General features: G+C 57.9%; 1 protein-coding gene across 3 annotated transcripts in view; it reads right to left on the bottom strand.

Moving 5' to 3' along the window:
* The window catches only part of BCDIN3D (BCDIN3 domain containing RNA methyltransferase), a 25,140-nt gene extending 4,791 nt beyond the window's left edge, over nt 1–20,349 (bottom strand). Inside the window, exons 1-3 of one of the 3 annotated variants that reach the window (XR_005627140.1) lie at nt 20,139–20,349; nt 16,800–18,556; nt 14,700–14,799 (exon numbers count right to left, since the gene is read on the bottom strand). Coding sequence is in view for 1 of the 3 variants with exons in the window: in XM_039705716.1 (XP_039561650.1) it covers nt 17,960–18,556; nt 20,139–20,330 (789 nt within the window). In the remaining 2 variants the exon portion in view is untranslated. Of the gene's footprint in view, nt 1–14,699; nt 14,800–16,574; nt 16,696–16,742; nt 18,557–20,138 lie in introns of those variants that run through there. The other 2 variants (XR_005627141.1, XM_039705716.1) reach the window with 2 other exon arrangements.

The following is a 20,349-nucleotide window of genomic DNA, read 5'->3' as shown; positions in this document are numbered from 1 at the left end:
CAAGATCCTACAGGGGATCCTACAGGGAATCCTATATATGATCCTACAGGGAATCCTACAAAGGATCTACAGGAGATCCTACATAGGATTCTACAGGGAATCCTATATTTCATCCTACAGGGGATCCACACAGGATCCTACAGGGAATCCTACAGAGGATCTACAGGAGATCCTACATAGGATTCTACAGGGAATCCTATATTTCATCCTACAGGGGACCCTACAGGGGATCTACATGGGATCCTACCGGGGACCCTAAAAGGAATCCTAAAGGTGATCTACACAGGATCCTACAGGGGACCCTTGGGAGATCCTAAAGGGAATCCTACAGGAGATCCTACAGGGGATCCTGCTGCCCAGAGCAGCTGTGGCTGCTCCATCCCTGGCCAGGCTGGACAGGGCTTGGAGCACCCTGGGGTGGTGGGACCTGTCCCTGCCCACTGCTTTCAGGTGTCCCCCCCTGACCCATTCCATGGTTCTGTGATCCACAAGGGAGTTTCTCACCCGCCAGGAGCTCCCATCCAGGTGGGAACGACTCCTGGGATCCAGCCTGGCTGCTCCACTGCTCCCAGACTCGCTGCCCCCGCACGCCTGGAATCACTCTGGGAAGATGGAACAGCTCCCAGGGTGAGGAACCCATCCCTCCATCCGATCCCACCTGGACCAGCGATGGATCTGTCACCCTCCCCTCCCTGGCTCTGGTTGTGCTGCCAGTCCCTCTCTGAAATATCCCCAGATCCCTTCTGACTCCACTTTTTTATCCTTTAAGGGCCAAATCCTCCAGGAACACGCCCAAAACATCTTTATCAGGTGAAAAACCCTTTTCCCATCTGGAATCTCAGCTCCCAGCCCCTCTGCTCCCCAGGAAACAGCTGCAGGTGGGAGCATTCCTGGTTCTTCTTCCACCTCTCCTTCCTTCCCCAGTGGATTTTGGGATGCACCCTCAGTCTGGAAGCAGCCAGGCCTTGTCCCAGTGCACGGAGCCTGGAGAAATCCAGCACCAGCTCAGCACCAGAGGGGAGCCAACCTCCCCTGACATGTGCCATGGGGTTAAATGTGTGGGAAGAGAGATGGAAATATCCTGGCACGGGGAACTGATGGCCCGGGGCTCCCACTCCAGTTCCAAACCCAGTTTAATCCACCCATCCCAGTTCTCCCACAGCTGCTCCCCCACTTCCAGCCAACACCTGGAGCGACTCCAGGGGAGCAGAGGCAGATGGATGCTCCAGGCCCTCTCCTGGCCTGGCACAACTGTTTGCAGGGATGGAAGTGGCTCTCCCCCGGAAATCAGCCATTGGGAACAGGAGCTCCCCAACTTTGGGGAAAAGACATGGGTTGGATTTCCCTTTCCTGCGCCATCCTGGCCCAAACCGTGCCTCAGTTTCCTGGTTTTTTCACCTGCAGCCTCGAGGAGGATGGAATTTGGGGGGGATAACTTCGCTTTCCTAATGAAATGCCCCAGGACAGAGCAGGGAACTCAGCGAGCAGGGCAGGGCTCAGCAGGGATTTGTCCCTGTCCCTGTCCCCAGGCTCGAGGGGATCACCAGCCCCACCCTGGGTGCCCAAACCCCTTCGGGAGCCCCAAATCCCCGGGCTGGCAGCAAACAAATCCCCGCATTGTGTCCGGGGAGGGAGGAGGGAGGGGGAGCCCGGCCCCATCGGCCCATCCCGGGGGAGCGGCTGGCGCTGCTCTGTGCCCGTATAAGGCCAGGTTGGGCTCTCCCGGGCCAATCCGGGCAGGAATTGGGAACACCTGAGCCCGGCCCCGCCCCGGGGAGCCGAGCTCGCCCTGCCCGGGCGGGGGGGCCGCGGCTGCAGCCCCTCCCCAGCCGGCACGGAACGGGAGCTGTGGCCGGTGGGAATTCCGCCCTGGGAACACAGTGGCACCAGAGGCCCCAAGGTGGCCACACCGGCTCGGTTTTAAGGCCGGGTGGCAGCTTTCCCTCTCCCACTGCCAGCCATTCTCCACGCGGGAGGTGGAACAGCTCTCCCTGTGTCCCCGTCCCGGTGCTGGATTCACCCCCTGAGCCCGGCTGGGATGGGGATTCATTCCCCTAAACCTGCTTGGGATGGGGATTCACCCCCCTAAACCTGCCTGAGATTGGGATTTGTCCCCCTAAACCCATCTGGGATCATCATTCACCCCCCTAAACCCACCTAGTGCACGGCTAGGATTGGGATTCACCCCACTAAACCCATCTGGGATCGGGATTCATTCCCCTAAACCTGCCTGGGATGGGGATTCACCCCCCTAAACCTGCCTGGGATTGGGATTCATCCCCCTAAACCCACCTGGGACCGGGATTCATCCCCTAAATCTGGCTAGGACCGGGATTCACCCCCAGTGCACAGCTAGGATTGGGATTCACCCCACTAAAGCCATCTGGGATCGGGATTCACCCCATTAAACCTGCCTGGGATGGGGATTCACCCCCGTAAACCTGCCTGGGATTGGGATTCATCCCCCTAAACCCACCTGGGACCGGGATTCACCCCCAGTGCACAGCTAGGATTGGGATTCACCCCACTAAAGCCATCTGGGATCGGGATTCACCCCATTAAACCTGCCTGGGATTGGGATTTGTCCCCCTAAACCCGCCTGGGACCGGGATTCACCCCCAGTGCCCTTTGGGACCGGATTCCCGTCCCCGGTGTCCCCAGCCCCGCTGTCCCTGCTCTCGGCAGGATCCGGGGTGCTCCCGGGGGTCGCAGCAGCCCCGGGATGTGCCAGCCCCGGGGCTCCGGGGTCTGGTGGCCCTGTCTGGGCAGGGGGACTGTCCCGGGTGATGGCCACAGGTCCCTTCCAGCCCCAGTTGTTCTGGGATCCGGGGACCTCACCTGGATCCCAGCCCTAAGGTGCCACCGGGCCGGGGGGGCACGGGAGGGACCCTGGGGTGCCGGCACAGCCGGGCGCTGTCCCTGTCGCTGGCAGCCCCGGAATTTGGGGGAAGGCAGAGCTGCCTTGTTGTGCTGCCAGGGCCGGGCCGTGCCTCAGCCCCCGGGAGCGGTGCCAGCCCGGCCCCGGGGCTGGGAGTGCCCCGTGTGCCACCCCCGGGCCGGGGACTTGGGCGCAGCTGCCACGGCCTCGCCCTGCCCCAATTCCTGCCCCAATTCCAGCCAGGGAAGCACCAGCCCCACCTGGGGCACACAGGGAATTTGGGCTTTGCTGGATTTACACCTGAGCAGACCCCCGCCTGGCCTGGGACACCTCCAGGAACCATTTCCAGCTCCCCCTCGGCACTGGCTGAGCTCCTGCTCCAGGGCTTTGCCTTCCCCCGTATCCAAAGCTGCTCCCTGGGGCTCAGCTGGGGAAAAGGAGGCTCAGGGGGCACCTTCTCCCTCTCACAACTCCCTGACAGGAGGGTGGGGGTCAGCATCTGCTGCCAGGGAACAAGTGAAAACAGCCCAAGGCACATCAGGGACGATTTTAGTTGGATTTAGGAAAAATTCCTCACTGAAAGGGTTGTAAAGCACTGAAGGGGCTGCCCAGGGCAGGGGCAGAGTCCCCATGCCTGGAAGTGTCCAGAAATGTGTGGCTGTGGCACCTGGGGACCTGGTCAGGGCTGGGGTGGTGTGGGTGATGGTTGGACCTGATGCTCTCTGAGGGTTTTTCCAACCTGAGCAATTCCATGGTGGACAGCAGCGACCAGAGGTGGTTCCTGGGGTTTGGAGCTGGGCTCAGCTTGTCCTCCCCGCTCCCTTCAGGCACTGACCACCATCCCAGAACTTCCTCTCCAGGATCAGCTGGACACCAAGGGGTTGGAGGAGCTGGAAGGAGCCCCGATCACAGCACGAGCTCCTCGTGGGACATGGGGATGACTTGGGCCTGGACACCCTGGAGTCAGGGAATGCTCTGGGGTGAGGGACCTCAAAGCTCATCACATCCCACCCCTGCCATGGACAGGGACACCTCCCACTGCCCCAGGCTGCTCCCAGCCCTGTCCAGCCCGGCCTGGGCACTGCCAGGGATCCAGGGGCAGCTCTGGGAAATCCATCCCAGGGATGAATTCCTTCCCAAATCCCATCTATCCCTCCCCCTGGCAGTGGGAAGCCATTCCCTGTGTCCTGGCACTCCAGGCTCTTGTCCCCAGTCCCTCTCCAGCTCTCCTGGAGCCCCTTTGGGCACTGGAAAAGGCTCCAAGGTGTCTCCAGAGCCTTCCCTTCTCCCAGCCCTGCTCCCTCCCAGCCCCATGGTCTCTGATGCACAAATTCACCAGGAACTCTCCAAACCTCAGGGAGTTGGGATCCACAGAGAGCTGAGGGGGATCTGGGACAGTGCCTTGTGTCCATGGAGAGTTTTGGGATAGTGCTGGGACAGTGCCCTGTGTCCTTGGATGGGTTTGGAGGAGCCACAGGGATCTGAGGGATTTGGGACAGTGTCCTGTGTCCATGGAGGGATCTGGAGGATCCACAGGGATCTGGGACAGTGCCCTGTGTGCATGGAGGGGTCTGGGACATGTCCTGTGTCCATGGATGGGTCTGGAGGAGCCACGGGGCTCTGGGGGATGCAGCGCTGTGCCCGTGTCCATGGAGGGACCCAGCGGGAGCAGAAAAGCCCCAGCTCAGCAGGGACAGGAGCTCCCGGGGCTGCTCCTGGCCCAGCCCCTGGAGCCAGGCCAGGAATGCACAGTGGGAGCGGAGCTGAGCCGCTCCTGCCGGGACCTGCCGCGCTTGCGAGGCTCCGGGCACACCCAGACATTCAGGGCTTCGGAAAAAAGCCCTCAGCACCTGGGCAGGGGAGGGAGAGGGAGAGGAGGAACCACTTCAGAGCTGAGGAATCCCAGCGTGACTCAGGCCCTGACGCAGGAAGCAAACAGGGCTGGGAACGGTGGGACGAGGGTCGGGCAGCCCTGGGAGGGATCCTGGGGCCAGGCAGCCCCTCTGCCCCCGTGCCCAGGGAGACTTGGACCATCAGAGTCCACGGGATGTTTCCAGCTGCAGCAAAGCTGCTCCAAGCACTTCCCAACACCCACCTTTATCTGGCTCAGAACCAGCTCCAAGGGTCCCAAAATCTCCTTTGTCTCAGTGCAGCACCAAGAACAGCCCCCTGCCCACAGAGAGGCAATTCACCCTTGACAAAAGGGAATATAAAACACCTGGAGCTTTATTTCCAATGCTTCCAGAGCCTCATCATGGAGCCAAAGGGATCTGTCACTTTGGGCTGGAGAAGGGAAGTAGGGTGAGGACCCCACCACTGAAATAAGACTTGGAGCCTTTGGGGGTTTGGAATTGCAAGGACAGGAGTAAAACAGCCCCAGCTCAGTGCCTCAGCTGTGGATCCACTCTGGATTTACACCCCCCTGCCCTCCACAATGGGTAAATCCAGCATTCTTTCAGCATTCCCTGGCTAATCCACCAGAATGATGGAGCACCAGTTCACCCCCAGCATTCCCAGTTCAAGTCCCAGTTCCTGAAGTGAGAACCTCATGGAACCCCAGCTGCTCTCCTGGTTCAAACCAACTACGGAAAACCCTCCAAAACTGGGACCCCAAACCCTGACTGAACCAAGGGGAATAAATCCAGATATCTGGCTCACAAGACACTCAGAAAATGCCAGAGTTCATCTAGCCTTGCATTTGCCACGGGGAATCTGAAATTCAGGAGCATGAGACGTTTCCTCTCTTCAGAGCCCCCATGGGATCAGCCCTGAGCTCCCCCAGCCTTCTGGAGAGCACCCGTGGAGCCCCTGGGTGAAGGGCTGGATCCCCTCCATCCCTGCTCCTGGCAGTTCCCAACAGCAGCTCCTGCCATGGCCCACACCCACGGGACACGCTCTGACCTGAGCTGCGATTTGGGATCGGCCCACGCCCGGCGCTGGCAGCAGCTCTGCACTTACACAAGGCAGGGAGAGCTGGGCAGGAGCGAGGGGATCCCACCTGGATCAGGGCAGGGATCCCACCTGGACACAGCAGGGGATCCCACCTGGACCAGGACAGGGATCCCACCTGGACACAGCAAGGGGATCCCACTGGATCAGGGCATGGGATCCTACCTGGACACAGCAAGGGGATCCCACCTGGACCAGGACAGGGATCCCACCTGGACACAGCAAGGGGATCCCACTGGATCAGGGCATGGGATCCTACCTGGACACAGCAAGGGGATCCCACCTGGATCAGGGCATGGGATGCCACCTGGCCAGGGCATGGGATCCCACCTGGACCAGCATGGGATCCCACCTGGACACAGCAGGGGATCCCACCTGGACTCAGCAGGTGATCCCACCTAGGATCCCACCCATGGGATCCTACCTGGACACAGCAGGGGATCCCACCTGGACACAGCAGGTGATCCCACCTGGCCAGGGCAGGGATCCAGGGGTTGATGGGACTGAATTCCAACATGAACTGCCCAACTCCCCTAGAAACCAGAATTCCCACCTTGCTGGAAGCTGCTCAGCCCACCTTGAGTTCAGGAAGGAGCAACTCAGGGCCTTGTGTTTGGCTTTGTAAAACAGGCCTCGAGTCACTCCAGCTCCTGCTCTGCATAAAATCCCAGTCCAAAACTGGGAATTGCCTTTGGGCTGCTCACCCTATTCCTCACTTCATCCTGGGAAGAGGCAGCATTTCCACCTCCCCCTCCCAAAGAGGCTGAGCTGTTCTAACCAGGAAAGAGCCCCAAATTATCCACTTAAGCAAAGACCCCTCCCCAGCTGCTCCCTGTGCTCGGCCATCCCAGTGCTGCAGCTGCACGTGGAAAAGGCAGGATCAGCTCAGACATCCTCATGGTGCTTCCCAGTCCCCCAAAATCCTGCTGCCCCATCCCCAGGCCAGGCAGGATCAGCTCAGACATCCTCATGGTGCTTCCCAGTCCCCCAAAATCCTGCTGCCCCATCCCCAGGCCAGGCTGGTCAGGGCTTGGAACTGCTGGGCTGTGGAAGGTGTCAGGAATGGGATGGAATTTAAGGTCTCTTCCCACCCAAACCATCCTGGGATTCTGGGACTAATCCAGGTGTACCTGAAGGAGGCATTGACAGAGTTGCCTTCCCTGCCAGCTTAAACCCAGAATTCCAGCTCCAGCACAAATGGGATGAATCCCTGTGGATTTTGTGGGAGCTGGGCCCCTTTAACAGTCCCTTTGTGCCAATTCCTGTGTGTTTTACTCTGAACTGGGAGGTTTTTACCAACCATCCCAACCATGCCAGGAATGGGGTGGGGTTGTTTTGACAGGGAGTCCTGGATCACGTCCAGATCCCACCCAGCTCCCTCCTCTCACCTCTCCCTGCTGGACGTGCTCAGCTCCGAGTGTCAAGAGACTGGAATTTGAGAGAAAACAGACTCAGAGAGCAAACACTGCCCAGAGCAGGGGGGAATCCAGGGGTATCAGGCCCAGGATCACACACACGGATCCCTGCGTGCGGGAATGGAACATCTGGGGCTAAACCTGCATCTGTAAAACACACCCGGGGCAGCACCTCTGCATCCCACCCGTGTGGGAGCATCCCTGAACATCCCTGTTTTCAGGAAGGATCCTCGCTTTTCCTCAGCTGCTGCTGCACCTGGCTGGGAAAGGCGCTCGGGAGGCTCCGCCCGGCCCCGGGGCAGCTTCGGGAGCCGCTGTGGGCGCGTCCCGGGACCCTCCCGAGCTGCGATCCCTCTGATCCTCCCGCGTCCCTGCCCTGGGCTGGGAACGCCGCGGCTCCAGCTCCAACCCACTTTCCCTGGGTTTTGCACAGGAGGCAAATCTTGGTGGTGCAAAGCTCCCACATCAGCACATTGGCAGGAGCGGAGCCGTCCCGGCCATCCCGGCACGGAAATGTGCCAAGGCCAGGGCAGGGGGGGCTCCTGGAGCCTGTGGAGGTGCCCAGCTCCTGTCCCCAAGGTCCCTTTGGTGGGGCTGCTGGGGCTGGACTGGATGATCCCGAGGGTCTCTTCCAACCTTGGGATTCTGTGATTCCACAGTCTCCCACCCTCTGACCCAGCCACCTCCAATCCCCACAGTCCACCTGGCCTTCCATCCTGGAACCACGGCTCAGATCCCCAGGGAAAGCATCCTCCTGTCATGGGGAAAGCACGACCTTTCCCTGCTCTGTCACCACCCAAACCTGGATTTCTGTGACGGGACATCACGGAGAGGGGCTGGGGTGAGCCACTCTCCAGGACCTCCCTCCAAGGGATCCCATGGCTCCTCTGGGCTTCCCAAAGCCTTGCAGACCCTTGGGATGCTCCTGCACAAGGTGTTCCCTCAGGGATCAGCAGATTCAGGCCCACCCTGCACCCGAAAGCAGAGTTCAAAGGAACCAAGTTCTGCATCAACCAACTGGGGCCATCCCCGGGGTACTTCCCAGGGAACAGGGGGAGAATCAAGGAATCCCAGAAGGAGTTGGATTGGGAGGGACCTGGAAGCTTCCAGGGTTCTCTGGAACCTCCAGGTGCCCTGTCCCATCCTCTGCTCCTGTGTCCACACCCCCCACCAGATCAGAGGCTTTATGGGCATTTCCACTCTCACTAAAACACTCCTTCACTTTCCAGCTCCCTAAATCTTTAAAAATCCTTACAACTCTTCCTTTGGAGCCTGGAGGGGAACCAGCCCAGCTCCACCATGGAGTCCAGATCCTACAACCCCTTACAAAGCCTTTCCTGGCCGAGCCTGTCCTGTGTGAGTCAGCTCTGCACAACGCCCGAGTCAGCACTTCCCACAAAGCAGCTGGAGCTGGGCCTGGAAAAACGCAGCCACATCCCCACGGAGGGACCCGCCGGGACCTGCCGGGCTGGCACGGGGCACCGGGAATGTGCTGGTGACAGCAGCCGGCAGGAGAGAACAGGGAGCAGCTCTGCCTCCCCCCCAGGCACAGGGCCCTGTCTGGGACATGTTGGAGTCTCCTGGGAACGCTGGAGCCAGCCCAGGTCTGGCCTTCCCTTCTCCTGCAGCTCCTTTGGGCACAGGATCCCCCGGGTCAGATCTGCACTGGGGGTGTCCAGGCCAGGTGAGATCCCAGCACGACCCTCAGGAGGGCACGGCCAGCAGGAAGCCCAAGAATTCCTGGTTCCATTCCCAAGCCTCATCCAGGCTTAGCCAAGCTCAGGTGAGATTCCCACGTCCAGCCTCAATCTTCAGGAGAATGGAGCTCATGAACACAAGGCCCAAGGAGGTACTGCAGGAATACCTGATTCCCAAACTTCATCCACACTCAAAGCTCAGGAGATACTCCAGGAATGTCTAATTTGATTCCCAATTCTCATCCAGTCACCTTCCCTTCCTCCCTCCCTCCTCTCCCAAGCAGCTCCCAGGCTCACAAATCCCATGGGATCCCTGTTCCCTCTCACTGAGGCTCCAGACAGAACCTTTTCCACTCAGACCTTCCCTGCACATTCCTGTGCTCCCAGGTGCAACCCCTCTGCTCTCTCCTGGCTTTTCCATGGAAAGCTGGACACCTTTCCCACCTGCCCTGAGCACTGAACAAGCTGTCCTGGAAGAAGCCAAACCAGAAGTCCCCCAGGTGGGATGAGGCTGAGTGGAAATGGGCCCTTCCCAGGTCCCGCGGTTGCCTGGATCCAAGGACAAGGCTGTCAACAGTTGGGATCCACAATGGGATCAGGGCACACCAAAGGCAGCTCTCAGGGGTTCATCCTGTGGGAATTCTGAGGACAGGACTGAGCCCCACCTGTGCCAGCAATGGGGCAGGTGTGGAGGTAAAGCCCCACCTGAGGAACGTGCTGCAGGTCCTGCTTCAGGGGCTGGGGGACAGGAAATCCTTTGGGATCTGCCCCAGTTATCCCCCAGGAGCTGGCACTGGTCAGACTGGGAATGTCCAGCCAGACAACACAGCAGTCACTCCCTCAAATCATTCCCAGGAGATCCATGAGCCCTGGAGAGAAGCCACCACACATTCCAGAGGAGCCTTCACAACTTCCAAATTCCCTTGTGTCCATGCAGTGCCCACCCCTGGAGACACCTACAGAGGATGTTCCTGCCCGAGGGGATGGATCTTCTCCAGGTGGACACGGAGCCAGAGCAGCTCCCTGGGGCCTTTGGAGGAGATATTCCATATTTGCACACATTTATTAGAGATTTGGGGAGAATCCTTCATAGGAGGGTTGTCCTGCCCTAAAAGGCTGCCCCAGGGCCAGGGCAGAGCCCCCATCCCAGAAAGTGTCCAAGAAATGTGTGGAAGTGGCACAGTCAGGGGTGACCTTGCTGGCACGAGGCTGGACTTGGTGACCTCTGAGGGCTTTTCCAGCCTGAACAATTCCATGATTCCTGGCTCAGGCTGTGTCACCTGCTCTGAGGGGACACCAAGACTGGCTGGATTACAGGAGTTTTTCCCATAAAACCTTCACCCTGCTGCCTGTTTTCCTCACACAGGGAACGGGAATTCTGCCCAAAATGCCAGCAAGGATCTCTTTCCTCACAGCAGTCCCTTCACTGAGCTTTTCCCAGCACCATGTCACACAGATCAATGGAATGGTTTGGGTGGGAAGGGACATTAAAAAAAATATTAAAGCCCATCAAGTGCCACCTCTACCATGGGCAGGGACACATCCCACTGTCCCAGGCTGCTCCAAGCCCTGTCCAGCCTGGCCTGGGCACTGCCAGGGAACCAGGGACAGCCACAGCTGCTCTGGGAAATCCATCCCAGGGCCTCTCCACCCTCGCAGCCAGGAATTCCCCCTCATCCTGGCACTCCAGGCCATTGTCCAAAGTCCCTCTCCAGCTCTCCTGGAGTCCCTTCAGGCCCTGCAGGGGCTCTGAGCTCTCCCTGGAGTGAGGTGGGCACCCCCAGCTCTCCCAGCCTGGCTCCAGAGGGGCTGCAGCCCCTGAACCCAAGCTGGGAGTGCCTGGAGCAGGGGTGTCCAGCAGGGATGTTCCCAGAGTTAATGGAGATGTGGAGACAGAGCTGAGCCATCGCAGGGCTGGCAGGTTTGGGAGCCTCCCTGTTCCCTCCCTGCTGCCTCTGTTTGATCCATGGAGGATCCCAGGAGCTGCTTTGATGTGTCAGCCTGGCAGCAGGGCCTGTTCCAGCACGACTGCTCCCAGATTCCTGCGGGAACAAAGCTGCACCTCAGCAGCTTCCAGAGGCTGGGACTGGCCCCGGGGCAGAGCAGGGACACCAAGTGACACAGAGGGAGCCCCTCAGCATCAGCTCCCCTGTCCTTCCCAGGAGCTACAACCCAAGAGTCCAGCAGAATGGGTTATTCTGGGATCCTGGGGCATCCCATCCCACAGGGGTGCCACCTCACGGGGCCGGGTCTGATCCCTGACCCACCACATGATGGGGCTTTGATCAATTATCCAGCGTGTGTCCTGCCATGGAGACGTGGATCAGATCCCTCCTAAGCCTCCCTGCTCCACAGCAGGGTCCCCACAGGAGTTGAGGCAGCTCTGGCCTCAGAACTTTCTCACTCCCAACAGAACTGGCTCCGTGGCTCCGGGGAGGAGCAGCTTTGTTAAACATCAGAATGAAATTCCAGGGGGCTGATAACAAGCGTTTTATGATCCTGATTGAACTGGGATTGTCAGGTCAGAAGAGATAAGGTCTGAGAGCATTTTAGATTCCCTGGAAGCAGATCCCCACCCTGCATCATTACTCCAGCCCCTTCCAGTGGGCCCAGCTCCAGGAGAACAAGGATCCTCCAAATTAACTCACTCCAAAGAACCTGAACCTGAGCTAAGAAATGGTGTCAAAGATTATGTCCATAATGATCCAAGGGACTTCTGTGCCAAGGGGAAAAACAAGCCTGCCTCAGTTTGTTCCATAAGTGAATAAAATGGGAAACCTGAGGTGTTGAAACAAAATCCCAGAGAGGGATGAAGGAGCTCAATGAGAAGCTTCCACGAAGGGCCAGCTTCTCCACCAGGACCAGCGAGGATAAAGCCTTGGGGACTCCAAGGAACCCTTCCCACCTGGAATTTAAACCCAAGGATTCATGGCCAAGGCACTTCCATTTCCAGCACTGACAGCCCGAGGAAGGGAACAGCCAAGCTCTCCCTGTTTGTAACCCAAGGACCTGCCTGCAGCATGTCAGGGAATCCTGGGATGGTTTGGGTGAAGGGACCTTAAAATCCACCCCATCCCACCCCCTGCCATGGGCAGGGACACCTCCCACTGTCCCAGGCTGCTTCCAGCCCCATCCAAGCTGGCCTTGGGCACTTCCAGGGATGGGGCAGCCACGGCTGCTCTGGACAAATGTCCAGAGTGACCCAGCCTCAGCCTTGGATTTGTGGTTGGTTTTCCCACCAAGATCCCACCAGGGCTCTGCTCCACCCCCCAAGTTCACCTCCCCACTCCAACCTTTGCCCCCAAACTGGTGACACTGGGAGGGAAAAGCCAAACTCCCAGAGTGTGTTTGGGTTGGGACTGCTCTTTTCCCAGCTCTCCAAAATCAGATTCCCAGATGTCCACGGGTTGCCACCTCTCCCTTTTCTCCTGTAATTCCAAAGTGACAGGAGGAACAAGAAGGAACCTGCCCTGAGCTGAGCCAAGGAAGTCCAAACCTCTGCCCTGGGACCTGCAGGAACAAGTTCCTGGGCCCAGGAAGCTGCTGCCAACTCCCAGCTCCTGAGGTGGGTCCCTCCACTCCTGGGCTGCTTGGATTAAACTGGAAACTGAATTTATCCATTTTTTGCCATGTCCCCAGATAGAAATCATGGAATGGTCTGGGTGGAAAGGGACATTAAAGCCCACCCAGTCCCAGGGTGGGCTTTAATGTCTTCAGGGACACCTTTCACTATCCCAAGGTGCTCCAAGCCCTGTCCAGCTTGGCCTTGAACAGTTCCCAGGATAGGTGGGAGGACAGGTTAAATCAGCCATGATTTGACATTGACAGAATTATCCTCCATTTTCCCAGCCAGGTATTCCCAGGGGTGGGAGCTGTGCATCCCTCAGCATCAAAGCCAAACACAGCTGAACAAACTCTGAGAAAGCCTTTTATGGATGTGATCCAGCCCTGGTTTGAGGAAATGCAATTCCATTTGCTAAAGTCCAACCCAATTCTAGGAAGGGGAACTCGCAGAAACTTCTAGATGTGGTAAAATGGGGAAGTAGAGAATGAAAACCTGGATGAGCTCTGGGAAAGGGGCTGCTGGGGGGACTCATCCCTTCCAGGGCCAGGGTGGGGGAATGGGAAGGAATCACAGCTGGGCTGAGGACTCTGAAGAATTCCTTCTGCTCCAAAAGCTCAGGAAAAGCAGCCATGGAAACGGCACAATGACCACAGAATCATGGAATGGCTTGGGCTGGAAAAGCCCCCTGAGACCATGGCGTCCACCCATGCCCCAGCATGGCCAAGGCCACCCCTGGCCATGTCCCCAAGTGCCACATCCACACAGCTGTGAGATCCCCCCAGGGGTGGGGACTCCCTCTCCAGCTGTGTCAGGAAGTTCTGGATGTGGAAGGGAGCAGCTCCAGGACATCTGGTGCTCTCAGGTTGTTTCCTCTGGCTGCCCAGAGTTCCACTCTCCATTTCCCCCTGGGAATGTGTCCTTTGTGCTCACTCAGCACAGGAATCTGGGAGACAGCAAAGTGTCCCTTAGAGGAAGAGACACTGAGTGTCACAGGAGTGACAGTAAAGAGAAATCCAAAACAAAAATAAAAAAGGATCTCATCGACTCCAACCCAATTCCACTTCCTCCAAGCGCTGGAAGCACCTGCAGAACCATCTGGAAAGTGGAAGCTCCAACATCTGAATTTTGATGCTTCAGCTCCCCTGCCTTGATTGTTCCATGCAAGGAAGGGGAGAGTGACCTCCCCACAGCAGGAGGGAGGCTTAATGAGTCCCAGCACTTGGCAGGGGACTAATTAATCCCTGCAGGGATTACTGGGAACAGGGCACAGCTCTGAGCCCAGGCTCCAGCTCAGCTCCTCAGGTTCTCCATCCCTAAAGTGCTGTGCAATCACACAGCCAAGATTCCCCATCAGGGAATCAAAGCCACTCTGGGGAAGGAAAAACAGAGGCAAACTAGGCTGGAGGCCAAGAACAATCCTGGAGCTCAGGAACAATCCCAAAGCTCAGAGCTCAGGAACAATCCCAAAGCTTGGGAACAATGCCAAAGCTCAGAGCTCAGGAACAATCCCAGAGATCAGGAACAATCCCAAAGCTCAGAGCTCAGGAACAATCCCAGAGATCAGGAACAATCCCAAAGCTTGGAGCTCAGGAACAATCTCAAATCTTGGGAACAATCTCAAGGCTCAGGAACAATCCCAAAGCTCAGGAACAATCCCCAAGCACAGCCAGATGCTCCAGGGGAGCTCTGCACTCCCAGGGAAGCTCCTGCTCCCTCAGCAGCAGCAGCCAGCACTGGCAGGCCCATCCTGGCATCAGGGACATCCCTCTCCTGCCCTGCTCCAGATGTCCTGGATCCTACCAGGCTGACCAAGCCCAGGGGTCCCTCAAGGAAACCGAGTCAGGCTGTCCAGAGCAGCTGGGGCTGCCCCTGGATCCCTGGAAGTGTCCAGGGCCAGGCTGGGTGGGGCCTGGAGCAGCCTGGGACAGTGGGAGGTGTCCCAGCCATGGCAGGGGTGGGATGGAATATCAGGAGTCCCTTCCCAGCCAAACCCTTCCCCGAGTCCAGGAGCTCCATGACCATTCCTTCTCCATGAGGAACCACCACAGAGCTTTGCTGCTGTCCAAGGAGCAGGTGTGGGTTTAACCCCCACCCAGCCGGAATTTCCCTCTGTCCCACCCTCAGGAAAACTGGGAACACATTTTAGTGATATGGGAAATGCAGAATGTTCAAACCAGAATTCTCCAGATCCTTACTGCAGCTGGGATCCATGGGATCACCTCCAGGCTCTGCCACGGCTGGGTCCCAGAGCTGTTCCCACCTCTCCAGTCCCAACACCTTCCTGGACAGCAGGAGCTGAAAGGAAAATGAAAGTGATCTTTCCTCCTCTTTGCTGAAGGACTGACTCCATGCTGAGCTCTGCAGAATCCCAGGATCACAGAACCATGGAATTGTCCAGGTTGGAAAAGCCCTCAGAGATGATTGAGTCCAACCATCAACAGAGCACCACTGTGGTCATCCCTGACCATGTCCCCAAGTGCCACATCCACACCATCTTGGGCACTCCCCACTGCCCTGGGCAGCCCCTTCCAGTGCTTTACAACCCTTTCCATGAGGGAATTTTCTCAATATCCATCCCAAACTTCCCCTGGTGCAACTTGAGGCTGTTTTTCCCTTGTTCCCTGGTAGCAGATCCCAAATCCCCCCCTGGCTCCACTGGAGAGGGAGAGGGTCCCCCCTAAGCCTCCTTTTCTCCAGGCTGAGCACAGGGACTTGTTTTGACCATTCTGAGCTGTATTTGTGGCTAAACCGAAAGGATTTGGCTGTGCCAAAGCCGAGCAGAGGGAATTCTGGAGCTGGGCCACTCCTGAGCCATATCAGCAATTCCAAAGTCCAGCAATGAGAGATAAGGAGCCATTGCAGTTACAGACACACCAGGCATGGACAGCATAGAAAAGCTGGGAAAATAGGAACTATCAACTCCAAAAAAATAAAATAAGAGCTATCAACTCCAACCCACACTTGTCCCTCAAACAGCAGCCCAGGAGGACTCCCCAGGCACATCCTGGGGGGATTCCCAGTAAATAAGGAACATGAACCAGGGTCTGTCTGAAGGAAAAGATCCTTCCAGCCAGGTGCAGGGACAACAATTTGGGAGGCACCTTCCTAGCAACTCTTCCTAGAATTTTTCACAGGGAAGCACAAAAATCCCCAAAGGAAAAAGAAAGGCAGAAATTCTTTCCCCTTTTTACTTCGAGCAGGGATGGGGCTGGGCTTAGTTCAGAAACATTTCAAAGGTGAAAGAAAACAGCACCAAATATTGACACAAGGGAAGGGAAACATTCCATGGGGGGAGGGTGTGGGATGCATGGTCCTCCAGTGCCCCCAGCAGCACGGCTGGGTAAGAGCAGCAGGAGCAAAGGGAGGAAACCACGCCATGAGTGACAGCCCTGGAGTCAGCAGAGCTTCCCCAGAGCTCCTGGAATGTCAGGGAGCTGCTCAGTTCCCAAAGGGAACTGCAGGATCCCTGGGGAAGTTGCATTTATGGGAAGTGCCTCAATGTTTTCCTGCAACCCTGCTCAGCATCCTGAAACACCCAGGGTCATGGAATGGTTTGGGTGGGAAGGGACCTTAAAATCCATCCCATCATCAGGGACACCTTCCACTGTCCCAGGCTGCTCCAACCTGGCCTTGGGCACTGCCAGGGATCCAGGGGCAGCCACAGCTGCTCTGGGAAATTCATTCTAGGGCCTCCCTACTCTCATAGCCAGGAATTCCTTCCCAATATCCCATTCATCCCTGCCCTCTGGCACTGGGAGCCATTCCCTGTGTCCTGTCCCTCCATCCCTTCTCCCAAGCCCCTCTCCAGCTCTCCTGGAGCCCCTTGAGACACCAGAAGGGGCTCCAAGCTTTCCTTTTCCCTTCCCTTCCCTTCCCTTCCCTTCCCTTCCCTTCCCTTCCCTTCCCTTCCCCTGACAGACCCACACATTTCCTTTCCCCCCTACACTGAAACAAGGAATTCCCAGTAAGGACAAGGACAAACCCACCCAGGTTTTCCTGTCGCTGCTCCCTGGGCAGCAGCAGTGACACACGAGCACCACCTCCTGGAGGTGACACCTCCTGTCCCTCTGGGATGGAGCTCACCTGGGACAAGGCTGGGGACACCCCCGGGCTTCCCTCGCTCCCACTGCAGCAAGGAAAAGTGGAAGCACAACAGAATTACCAGCTCAGCTCCCTGGCACCCCTCAGGCGCTGAAAGGGATGGGAATAAAAACGGGATTCAAAACCCCAACACGGAATTTGGGATAAAATTCAGTGATTTTTATTCCAAAGATATCATTCCCAAAAGCACTCACCGTTAGGGATGAACCTGTCCTGGGAGAGTTCAGCCTGGGCTGCTGGGTCCTGGCAGGGGATTGTCCTGCAGGTGCCTCACCCCTGCCCTGGGGGAGTTTGGGGTGCATTTGGGGAAAGGGCTCCTCATCCAGAGGGTGCTGGGCACTGCAACAACTCCCCAGGTGTCAGGGTTTGAGGTGACAGCCCCAAGAAGCCAGAGCTCAGGGTGCTGGGATTTTGGCATCAGTGGGATTTTTGGGTTGTCCTGGGCCAGGAGTTGGAGTTGGTCCCTTCCAACTCAGGGTACTGCATGACTCTGTGGTCCTTGTGGGTCCCTTTCAACTCTGATTATTCCATAATTCTGGAGGTCAGGGAGTGCTTGGGCAAAATTCCCAGGCACTGGGTGGGCTTTTGGGATGTCCTGTGAGGGACCAGGAGTTGGAGTCGATGATCCAGGCAGGTCCCTTCCAACACTAGATGTTCCATGACTCTCAGATCCTCACAGGTCCCTTTCAGCTCTGGGATATTCCATGATTCTGGAGGTCTGGGAATGTCTGGACAACTTGGGCATCAGGATTTTGGGGTTAATGGGATTTTTTTTGGGATGTCTGTGCAGGGCCAGGGGCTGGACTGGAGGATCCTTGTGAGGCCCTTTCAATTCTCCCAAAAGCACTCACCATTAGGGATGAACCCCTGTCCCAGGAGGGTGCTGGGTCCAGGGAGGGGATTGTCCTGCAGGTGCCTCACCCCAGTCCTGGGGGAGTTTTGGATATCTTGTGCAGGACTGGAGGATCCTTGTGAGGCTGTTCCAATCAGGACATTCTACATGTTCTCTGGTATTCCAGAACAGCAGCACTGTCCCAGCCAGGGTGGGTTTCAGGTGGGATCAATAATTCACCTTTGCTGGGCCAGGTGAGGCCACACCTGGATCCAAGGCAGGCCTCTGAGGGACTGGTATTCCAGGGAATATTCTTGATACACATGGAAAGCACATGTAGGAGCTTGGATTCCGGGAGCACTTCCTTGAACAACCTCCCACCCCACAAAACTGGTTAAAAAAAATCAGTCACAGACATTCCTTGCCCTGGATTCCCACGGGAAGCCAAAGTCTGGTCCTAGCAGGGATTCAGCAATTCCAGCTCTGCCTCCTTGCCTCGTGAACCCAGGGCAGCGCGAGCCCTCAGCCGGAGCCCTCGGCACGGGCAGCGCTGGATTTGAAGAGCAGCAGGCTCCTGTCCCAGGAGGTGCTCCCGAAGGAGCAGACCAGCTCCATGGCACACTCCTGGGTCAGGATGCGGGTGATGCTCTGGGCCATGTCCCCGTTGATCCGCAGCGAGCGGAAGTGCTCGAAGTCATCCCGGCCCAGCCTGCGGAGCCGGCGCGCGGCCGCCCGGTAGCACCTCCAGGGCTGGGGCTCCACCAGCAGGAAGGTGCACAGCGAGGCCAGCAGGGCCAGGAACTCCAGCAGGCCCCTGTCGCCGTGGTTCAGGTGGATCCACATGGTCACGGACATGCAGAAGCCGATGTCGAAGGAGGAGCGGCCGAAGCGCTCCAGGTAGGAGCTCAGGAAGGGCTCCCTGGCCCCCGGGTCCATGATGTCCAGGCTGGCGAAGGAGATGGAGGCAGGGAAGGGGCTGCTCTGCTGGGCCCTCCGGATCAGCTCGGGATCGATGTCACAGCACAGCAGCTTCAGCTCCTTCCCGGCCCCTGGCGGCTCCGGGCTGGAAGTGCTGCCCTGGAGCCCCAGCAGGTGCTGGTACAGAGCCACGCTGAGCTCCTGCAGGAGGAAAACGGGATCAGGGAGAGCTCCCAGAGCTTCCTCTCGTGCCTGTGCAAAGGAAAATCTGACCAAGATCAGCAAAGGATCTGTCCTGGGAGCCCTGAGCACCTGGAGTAGATCCCCCATGGGGCAGCAGCTCTCTGGCCACAGAGAGAGGTACAACTTTCCTTTTTTCTGGGAAAGGCTGTGAGAAGATCAGAGAAAAGAATGAGAAACAATTCCTGTCTTCACTTGCTGCACCTGGTGTTGTGAACACGTGGAATGTGTTATGGAGATGTGTCTATCAAAGGGTGGTTTGTTAATTAGCCAATGGTGATGGTGTTTTAATTAGAGGACCAATGAGGCCCCCCTACAGCAAACCAGGGAATAGAAAAGCAATGGGTTTATTAAGAAAGAAATGGATCAACCCTCTGTGAGTGCATGGAGTCTGTATAACTTATAACAGGCGATCCAAGCCCCTGCAATGTCCAGGTCCCCAGCCTGGAATCTCCTTCCACAGTGCACACTGGTGGAAAGTGAATTAATCCTTAATTAAAGAGATCCCATGGAGCTCCTGGAGCCACAGGACAGGCTGGGAATGTCCTCTGGTGGTGACAGGTGCCTCTCACTGGCCTGCTCCACCAGCTCACCTGGAATTGTCCCTTTGGTAGTGCCTCAGGGGAATTCCAAACCCAGGAGCAGCAGCACTGTCCCGGCAGGGGGGGTTCAGGGGGGATCAATAATTCACCTTTGCTGGGTCAGGTGAGGCCACACCTGGATCCAGGGCAGGCCTCTGAGGGACTGGAATGTGTCTGGGGCTGGGAAAGGGCTGGAGCACCAGTCAGAGCTGGAAATCCCTGAGGGAGCTGGGGGGTCTCACGTGGGACCTCCTCACGACAGGAGGTGGAGCAGGAGGGGTCAGGATCTGCTCCCAGGAGCAGAATGAGAGGAAGCAGATCCCAGGGGGGCTTTAGGTTCAATTTTAGGGAAAATTCCTCATGGAAAGGGCTGTCCAGGGCAGGGGAGGAGTCCCCATTCCCAGGGGGAAATAACAGACCCAGGACAATGTTTCTCCCCAGTCTGCCCCATGGAGGTGACGTCCCACTGTCCCACTGCTCCCAGTCCTCCCTCCCACACTGGGCACTGCCTGCCCCAGTGCTCCCCACCTCTCCCAGTGCTCCCAGTGCCCCCACACCATTCCCATCCGCCTCCCTCGGCTGCTGCATCTCCGCCAGACCCCTTTCCCTGCATTCCCAGTTTGTCCCACTGCCCTCCTTCACTCCCCACCAGCGTTCCCAGTCTGCACCGCCCCAGACCAGTGCCTCATCCCGAGCCTTTTCCATGGGCTGGATTGTCCCCAGTGCCCCCCAGTCTGTCCCAGTGCCAACTGCCCCCAGTGTGTTCCAGTGCCCCCAGTACCAGGGCACTGCCAGTTTCCCCCAGTATCCCCAGTACCCCACACCAGTCTGCCCCAGCGCTCCCCAGGACCCCACGCCAGGACTTCCCAGTCTGTCCCAGTGTCCCCAAAACCCCAAACTGGTGCCTCCCCAGTCGCCCCCCCACAAGGTGCCCCAAACCCGCCTGCGTGTGGCCCCCTCACCCCGGAGTTGCAGCCCACATCGAGCCCGAGGAGCGGGCGGGTGGCCGCGGGGAAGAGGCTGCTCAGGAGCCCTTGGGGCAGGAGGCTGATGCGCCCCTCGGGCGGGTGGAACCGGGAATAATTCGGGAAGTTGCCGTAGGGAGCCGCGCCGGGCTCGGAGCCGCGGCTGTCGCGGCTGATGGGCGCCGCCATCTTGGCACTTCTCCCCGCG

Source organism: Passer montanus, unplaced genomic scaffold, assembly GCF_014805655.1.
Source record: "Passer montanus isolate IOZ18808 unplaced genomic scaffold, ASM1480565v1 scaffold183, whole genome shotgun sequence".
Taxonomy (NCBI): domain Eukaryota; kingdom Metazoa; phylum Chordata; class Aves; order Passeriformes; family Passeridae; genus Passer; species Passer montanus.
The sequence above is the reverse complement of the archived record's forward strand: the minus strand, read 5'-3'. Positions and strand labels throughout refer to the sequence as shown.